The sequence below is a fragment of the Oncorhynchus keta genome, chromosome 4 (assembly GCF_023373465.1).
Source record: "Oncorhynchus keta strain PuntledgeMale-10-30-2019 chromosome 4, Oket_V2, whole genome shotgun sequence".
NCBI lineage: Eukaryota > Metazoa > Chordata > Actinopteri > Salmoniformes > Salmonidae > Oncorhynchus > Oncorhynchus keta.
Window position 1 is genome coordinate 5637826 of NC_068424.1, and position 10000 is coordinate 5647825.

General features: G+C 41.0%; 1 protein-coding gene across 15 annotated transcripts in view; it reads left to right on the forward strand.

Moving 5' to 3' along the window:
- Positions 1-10000, forward strand: part of eya1 (EYA transcriptional coactivator and phosphatase 1) — a 152913-nt gene that overhangs the window by 115902 nt on the left and 27011 nt on the right. For all 15 annotated transcript variants that reach the window (XM_052498894.1, XM_052498923.1, XM_052498931.1 and 12 more), the window contains one exon: positions 7769-7827. In XM_052498894.1, the coding sequence (XP_052354854.1) occupies positions 7769-7827 (59 nt within the window). The remainder of the gene's footprint in view (positions 1-7768; positions 7828-10000) is intronic.

Sequence of the window (10000 nt, forward strand, 5' to 3'; positions counted from 1 at the left end):
CACACACACACACACACACACACACACACACACACACACACACACACACACAGGGACCAAAAACACCAGCTGAAATGTTTATTCTACATTATTCAATGAAACTGGCCCCTGGATGTGCCCACAGATAGAACATTACAACATGCATTAGAGAGAGATCAGACAGCTGCAGGACATTATGCAGCACAGTAACTACCTGAACTCTATAATATTGTTCCAGAACTACCTGAACTCTGACATATTGTTCTAGAACTACCTGAACTGTAACATATTGTTCCAGAACTACCTGAACTCTGACATATTGTTCTAGAACTACCTGAACTCTAACATATTGTTCCAGAACTACCTGAACTCTAACATATTGTTCCAGAACTACCTGAACTCTAACATATTGTTCCAGAACTACCTGAACTCTGACATATTGTTCCAGAATTACCTGAACTCTAACATATTGTTCCAGAACTACCTGAACTCTGACATATTGTTCCAGAACTACCTGAACTCTAACATATTGTTCCAGAACTACCTGAAATCTATCATATTGTTCCAGAACTACCTGAACTCTGACATATTGTTCCAGAACTACCTGAACTCTAACGTATTGTTCCAGAACTACCTGAACTCTAACATATTGTTCTAGAACTACCTGAACTCTAACATATTGTTCCAGAACTACCTGAACTCTAAACATATTGTTCCAGAACTACCTGAACTCTAACATATTGTTCCAGAACTACCTGAACTCTAACATATTGTTCCAGAACTACCTGAAATCTATCATATTGTTCCAGAACTACCTGAACTCTGACATATTGTTCCAGAACTACCTGAACTCTAACGTATTGTTCCAGAACTACCTGAACTCTAACATATTGTTCTAGAACTACCTGAACTCTAACATATTGTTCCAGAACTACCTGAACTCTAAACATATTGTTCCAGAACTACCTGAACTCTAACATATTGTTCCACAACTACCTGAACTCTGACATATTGTTCCAGAACTAACTGAACTCTATAATATTGTTCTAGAACTACCTGAACTCTATAATATTGTTCCAGAACTACCTGGATATTCCAGACCTACTTGAACTATATAATATTGTACCAGACCTACTTGAACTATGTAATATTGTACCAGATCTACTTGAACTATATAATATTGCACCAGACCTACTTGAACTATACAATATTGTACCAGACCTACTTGAACTATGTAATATTGTACCAGATCTACTTGAACTATATAATATTGCACCAGACCTACTTGAACTATACAATATTGTACCAGACCTACTTGAACTATATAATATTGTACCAGACCTACTTGAACTATGTAATATTGTACCAGACCTACTTGAACTATATTATATTGCACCATACCTAAAATTGTACCAGACCTACTTGAACTATATAATATTGCACCATACCTAAAATTGTACCAGATCTACTTGAACTATATAATATTGCACCAGACCTACTTGAACTATATAATATTGCACCAGACCTACTTGAACTATATAATATTGCACCAGACCTACTTGAACTATGTAATATTGCACCAGACCTACTTGAACTATATAATAATGCACCAGACCTACTTGAACTATATAATATTGCACCAGATCTACTTGAACTATATAATATTGCACCAGACCTACTTGAACTATATAATATTGCACCAGACCTACTTGAACTATATAATATTGCACCAGACCTACTTGAACTATATAATATTGCACCAGACCTACTTGAACTATGTAATATTGCACCAGACCTACTTGAACTATATAATATTGAACCAGATCTACTTGAACTATATAATATTGCACCATACCTACTTGAACTATATAATATTGCACCAGACCTACTTGAACTATATAATATTGCACCAGACCTACTTGAACTATGTAATATTGCACCAGACCTACTTGAACTATATAATATTGAACCAGACCTACTTGAACTATATAATATTGCACCAGACCTACTTGAACTATATAATATTGTACCAGACCTACTTGAACTATATAATATTGTACCAGACCTACTTGAACTATATAATATTGCACCAGACCTACTTGAACTATATAATATTGTACCAGACCTACTTGAACTATATAATATTGCACCAGACCTACTTGAACTATGTAATATTGCACCAGACCTACTTGAACTATATAATATTGAACCAGACCTACTTGAACTATATAATATTGCACCAGACCTACTTGAACTATATAATATTGTACCAGACCTACTTGAACTATATAATATTGTACCAGACCTACTTGAACTATATAATATTGCACCAGACCTACTTGAACTATATAATATTGTACCAGACCTACTTGAACTATATAATATTGCACCAGACCTACTTGAACTATATAATATTGTACCAGACCTACTTGAACTATATAATATTGTACCAGACCTACTTGAACTATATAATATTGCACCAGACCTACTTGAACTATATAATATTGTACCAGACCTACTTGAACTATATAATATTGCACCAGACCTACTTGAACTATGTAATATTGTACCAGACTTACTTGAACTATATAATATTGTTCGATAGGAGTTGTTGTTGGGTTCAGTTTAAAACATCTCACTAAACATCTGCTAGACCTAATTGATAAAACACATGTTGTTTTTATGACTTCTGTTTCCAGAGCTCGAGGTTTTGTCGTGTCTGGTCTACTGTACTCTTCAATTTATTAGTGAAGAATGGCTCAATAGCACAGTTAAATAGTTAGGTAATAGGGGCTTTTGCAGTCAGCTGTGTGTGTGTGTGTGTGTGTGTGTGTGTGTGTGTGTGTGTGTGTGTGTGTGTGTGTGTGTGTGTGTGTGTGTGTGTGTGTGTGTGTGTGTGTGTGTGTGTGTGTGTGTGTGTGTGTATGGTAGTGAATGGGTGTGTGTGGTTCATTAGCAGGTAATTAGCAGGTAATTAGAATTGAATAGACAGACATTGAAAACATTCCTGTGATTTACACCAGTTTACGGGCGTTGAGCTTAGACAATGAATGGAAAGGGTTTATGTTGGTTCTGTAAAGAGGGTAACCAAGGGCACTTTGTTGTCCTGAAAAAAAAAACAGACACACCCTATTACAGATTATAATGAATTACAAGTTGTTGTCCTACTCTAACAGACACACACACACCACTACGGCCCTGCCTTATCTCAGCTCTCAGGTCACATTACATTTTACATTTACATTACATTTAAGTCATTTAGCAGACGCTCTTATCCAGAGCGACTTACAAATTGGTGCATACACCTTATGACAACCAGTGGAACAGCCACTTGCATCTAAATCTTGTACCATAGCAACACCCACCTGTAGCACGTGCTACAGCAGGTGTATTTCACTGGTCATCCCCAAAGCCAACACTTCCTTTGGCCGCCCTTCATTCCAGTTCTCTGTTGCCAATGACTGGAACTAATTGCAAAAAAAAAATAGCTGAAAGTCGAGTCTTATATCTCCCTCTCTATCTTTAAACATCAGCTGTTAGAGCAGCTCACAGATCACTGCACCTCTGTACACAGCCCATCTGTAAATAGCCCACCCAACTACCTCATCCCCATTTTATTACTTACCCTCTTGCTCTGTTGCACCCCAGTATCTCTATTTGCACATCATCATCTGCACATCTATCACTCCAGTGTTAATGCTAAATTGTAATTATTTTCCCTCTATGGCCTGTTTATTGCCTTACCTCCCTACTCTTCTACATTTGCACACACTGTATATAGATTCTTTCTACTGTATTATTGACTGTATGTTTGTTTACTCCATGTGTAACTCTGTGTTGTTGTTTCTGTCTCACTGCTTTGCTTTATTCTTGGCCAGGTCACAGTTGTAAATGAGAACTTGTTCTCAACTAGCCTACCTGGTTAAATAAAGGAGAAATAAAATAAATAAATAAATAAATACATATTATAATGAATTACAAGTTGTTGTCCTAAACAAACTGCCATTTCATTTTGAGTGTTTTTCTTCGTTTTTACGTTTTTAAAGTGGTCGTGAAAATGTGTGTGTGTGTGTGTGTGTGTGTGTGTGTGTGTGTGTGTGTGTGTGTGTGTGTGAATCCCTCTGAACTACAGTGTGTTAGTGAGAACACATTATGACCAAAAGTCTTCTTGGCCTCAAATAGTTCCTGGCTACACGTCCAGAGCTTTTATCAAATTGTTGCTCGCCCGAACCATTAGACACACACACACACACACACACACACACACACAAACACACACACACACACACACACACACACACACACACACACACACACACACACACACACACACACACACACACACACACACACACACACACACACACACACACACACACACACACACACACACACACACTACATAGTGACAGTCCATTTTTTAGAACATAGTTCTCTCTCTCTCCATGTGAGTTCACTTTAGCTCTACCCCCCCCCCCGTCCTCTCCTCCACCCTTCTCCTCCCAATCTCCACCCCGTTATCGTGGGGCTCTGGAGCCCCAGAGAGGAGGTCAAAGGGTCAAAGCATTTTCCTTTTTGTATGTGGAACTCTCAGGGAGAGGGCTTGGCTGAGAATGGCAGGCAGCATTAGAGCTTAGAGGGTTGGGGGGGGGGTCAAGATTTTAATTCTGTTACTGAACAGCTGTTTTGAGTTTCTCTTCACGTCTCCCTCTCCTCCTCCTTTTCTCCTCTCCTCCCTTTCCCCACAAATCCAGGGAGATGAAAAATTTGTTCAGATGGGAACCAGTGAAATAAAACAGTTTTACGGTCCCTTGCCCCTGCCGCTGCATTAGGCAGGAATGCAATAACGTCAGCATTTGGCCCCGTTCAGAGGGACTTAAAACAAGGAAGTCCTTTCTCTGTTTGGGTGTCTTAACACACGCCGGAAAGCTAATTAAAACAAGCTTCAAAAAACCGGGGAAGAATTTTTCATTCTATAAAAGCCAAAGGAATTTTAAACTCTCTCCTTCCTTAGTTTCAACTTCCAGGAGAAATGTTTTAATAGAAACTTCAAAAAGGTTGAGGACTTAACCTTTTCACCATGTAGTTACGCAACCATTTGAAAACTACTTAACTGCAGGAATTAAATGTTTGAGGAATTTCAGGTACAGATCAGAGTCACGGGGGTGTTATTCTTCATAAATTAAAAGGATATTTTTTTGTTGTTTAAAAGTTCAATTATCAATAATCTGACTTCTCTTTTAACTGAAGCTTACATCAATCAAATCTTCAAATCACACACACACACACACACACACACACACACACACACACACACACACACACACACACACACACACACACACACACACACACACACACACACACACACACACACACACACACACACACACACACACTACTTTAGATTGTATTTTATGTATTTCTCCTTTATTTCATAAAGTCATTTAAGAACAAATTCTTATTAACAATGATCGCCTGGAGGGGGAGAAGGGGGAGGAGGAGAGGAGGAGGAGGGAGGAGGGGAGAGGAGGAGGAGAGGAGGAGGAGAGGAGGGGGAGGGAGGAGGAGAGGAGGAGGAGGAGGGAGGGGGAGGAGGGAGGAGAGGAGGGGGAGGAGGAGGGGGAGGGAGGAGGAGGAGGAGAGGAGGAGGAGAGGAGGGGGAGGAGGAGGGGGGATGAGAGGAGGGGGAGAAGGAGGGGAGGAGGAGAGGAGGAGGAGAGGGGAGGAGGAGAGGAGGAGGAGAGGAGGGGGGGAGGGAGGGGAGGGGGAGGAGGGGGAGGAGAAGGAGAGGAGGAGGAGAGGAGGGGGAGGAGGGGGAGGAGGAGGAGAGGAGGGGGAGGAGGGAGAGGAGGAGGGGAGAGGAGGGGGGGAGGAGGAGGGGGAGGGAGGAGAGGAGGGGGAGGAGGAGGGGGGATGAGAGGAGGGGGGAGGAGGAGAGGAGGGGGAGGAGGAGGGGGGATGAGGGGGGAGGAGGAGGAGAGGAGGAGGAGAGGGGGGGGAGGAGGAGGGGGATGAGAGGAGGGGGAGAAGGAGGGGGAGGAGGAGAGGAGGAGGAGAGGAGGAGGAGGAGGAGGAGGAGAGGAGGGGGAGGAGGAGGGGGGATGAGAGGAGGGGGAGAAGGAGGGGGGAGGAGGGGGAGGAGAAGGAGAGGAGGAGGAGAGGAGGGGGAGGAGGGGGGAGGAGGAGGAGAGGAGGGGGAGGAGGAGAGGAGGAGGAGAGGAGGGGGAGGAGGAGGGGGATGAGAGGAGGGGGGAGGAGGAGAGGAGGGGGGAGGAGGAGGGGGATGAGGGGAGGAGAGGGAAGAGATGAGGGTGGAGGACTCCTATAAATGGAAAACTAATAACAGATTTTCAGTTTGCATTCTCCAGTAAGAGAGAGAGAGAGAGAGAGAGAGAGAGAGAGAGAGAGAGAGAGAGAGAGAGAGAGAGAGAGAGAGAGAGACAGAGAGACAGAGAGAGAGCGAGAGAGAGAGACAGAGAGAGCGAGAGAGAGAGAGAGACAGAGAGAGAGAGAGAGAGAGCAGTGCTCTAGCCCCGGGGCTGTGCTGGTGTGTGGCGCAGCAGTAATCAGAGGTCATCATTTCATTGGCGGTTAGCATCAGGTTCAATTTTTCTAGTAGGTTACATTTAGCAGAACGTCTGGATTGTGTTACTGAGGGGCGGCTGAATCAGAGAGAGCTGCAGATTCCCTCAGCCTCTCCAACACCAGCGAGGCCTGCAGGGAAAGGGAAGCACATACAGGAAGACCCATGGACGCATGCAGACACACACATGTACACACACACATGGATACAAACACACAGACACAGACACAGATGCTGCTATAAACACCATGGATATCTTTATTCTCCCCCTCTTTTCTCCCTCCTCTTCTCTCCCTTGTCTTCTCTTTCTCCTCTTCTCTGCCCTACCCTCCTCTTCACTCCCTCCTCTTCACTCCCTCCTCTTCTCTACCCTCCTCTTCTCTTCTCTCCCCTCCCCCACTCTTTCCTCCTCTTATCTCCCTCCTCATATCTCCCCTACCCCACACTTCACTCCCCCACTCTCCACTCTCCACTCCCCCAGTCTCCCATCCTCTTCTCTCACCTCCTCCTCTCTCCTTCCTATTCTCTCCCTCCTCTCCTCTTCTCTCCCATCCCCTCTTCTTATCTACCTCCTCTTCCCTCCACTCCTCTTCCCTCCTCTCCTCTTCCCTACTTTCCTCTTATCTCCCCTCCTTTTCTCTCCCTCCTCTTCCCTCTCCTCTTCCCTCCTCTCCTCTTATCTCTCCTCCCCTACACCCCCTCCCACACTCTCACCTAGAATGTGAACTGAGACAACTTTCTGATGAAATTGAATTGAATATGTGGTTCTTCGTTTCAATGGTTCAAATGAGAAGTAATCCACCTACCTCCAAATAAAATTCCAATCAGTCTGTTCCCAGACATGGCTAATCAACTACCCAGCTGATATGTGTTTGGATCAGGGGATCAGGGTTTGATTGGGTGTGTCTGAGGATGGTCATATCTTGACACGCCCCTAGTGTTGGGAGTCTGGTGGACTGTGGGGCCAGAACCAGTAATCATCAGAGGTATATCCTAAATTGCAACATATTCCCCTATAGGAGAGAGGGATTTAAATTAATGGAAAAAAATCTCTGTCATTTAAATCTTGAAATAACTTGAAGGAAAAAGTTATTTTTCTCTCTAAAATAATTATGTGAAATGTTTACTGTGAATTGTTTATCTAGTTGATTATTTGGGTTATTGTTAATTATGAATGTGATGAATGTCTTCTCTGTGTTTTAGGAGTGCGACCAAGTCCACATCGATGACGTCTCATCTGATGACAACGGTCAGGATCTGAGGTAGATACGGTTCTAAACCAATCACAAAGTAATACACCACAGTTCTAAACCAATCACAAAGTAATACACCACAGTTCTATACCAATCACAAAGTAATACACCACAGTTCTAAACCAATCACAAAGTAATACACCACAGTTCTAAACCAATCACAAAGTAATAAACTACAGTTCTATACCAATCACAAAGTAATACACCACAGTTCTAAACCAATCACAAAGTAATACACTACAGTTCTAAACCAATCACAAAGTAATACACTACAGTTCTAAACCAATCACAAAGTAATACACCACAGTTCTAAACCAATCACAAAGTAATACACTACAGTTCTAAACCAATCACAAAGTAATACACTACAGTTCTAAACCAATCACAAAGTAATACACCACAGTTCTAAACCAATCACAAAGTAATACACCACAGTTCTAAACCAATCACAAAGTAATACACTACAGTTCTAAACCAATCACAAAGTAATACACCACAGTTCTAAACCAATCACAAAGTAATACACCACAGTTCTAAACCAATCACAAAGTAATAAACTACAGTTCTAAACCAATCACAAAGTAATACACCACAGTTCTAAACCAATCACAAAGTAATACACCACAGTTCTAAACCAATCACAAAGTAATACACCACAGTTCTAAACCAATCACAAAGTAATACACTACAGTTCTAAACCAATCACAAAGTAATACACCACAGTTCTAAACCAATCACAAAGTAATACACCACAGTTCTAAACCAATCACAAAGTAATACACCACAGTTCTAAACCAATCACAAAGTAATACACCACAGTTCTAAACCAATCACAAAGTAATACACCACAGTTCTAAACCAATCACAAAGTAATACACCACAGTTCTAAACCAATCACAAAGTAATACACCACAGTTCTAAACCAATCACAAAGTAATAAACTACAGTTCTATACCAATCACAAAGTAATACACCACAGTTCTAAACCAATCACAAAGTAATACACCACAGTTCTAAACCAATCACAAAGTAATACACCACAGTTCTAAACCAATCACAAAGTAATACACCACAGTTCTAAACCAATCACAAAGTAATACACCACAGTTCTAAACCAATCACAAAGTAATACACCACAGTTACTAAAAACCAATCACAAAGTAATACACCACAGTTCTAAACCAATCACAAAGTAATACACCACAGTTCTAAACCAATCACAAAGTAATACACCACAGTTCTAAACCAATCACAAAGTAATAAACTACAGTTCTAAACCAATCACAAAGTAATACACCACAGTTCTAAACCAATCACAAAGTAATACACTACAGTTCTAAACCAATCACAAAGTAATACACTACAGTTCTAAACCAATCACAAAGTAATACACCACAGTTCTAAACCAATCACAAAGTAATACACTACAGTTCTAAACCAATCACAAAGTAATACACTACAGTTCTAAACCAATCACAAAGTAATACACCACAGTTCTAAACCAATCACAAAGTAATACACCACAGTTCTAAACCAATCACAAAGTAATACACTACAGTTCTAAACCAATCACAAAGTAATACACCACAGTTCTAAACCAATCACAAAGTAATACACCACAGTTCTAAACCAATCACAAAGTAATAAACTACAGTTCTAAACCAATCACAAAGTAATACACCACAGTTCTAAACCAATCACAAAGTAATACACCACAGTTCTAAACCAATCACAAAGTAATACACTACAGTTCTAAACCAATCACAAAGTAATACACCACAGTTCTAAACCAATCACAAAGTAATACACCACAGTACTAAACCAATCACAAAGTAATACACCACAGTTCTAAACCAATCACAAAGTAATACACCACAGTTCTAAACCAATCACAAAGTAATACACCACAGTTCTAAACCAATCACAAAGTAATACACTACAGTTCTAAACCAATCACAAAGTAATACACCACAGTTCTAAACCAATCACAAAGTAATACACCACAGTTCTAAACCAATCACAAAGTAATACACCACAGTTCTAAACCAATCACAAAGTAATACACCACAGTTCTAAACCAATCACAAAGTAATACACCACAGTTCTAAACCAATCACAAAGTAATACACCACAGTTCTAAACCAATCACAAAGTAATACACTACAGTTCTAAACCAATCACA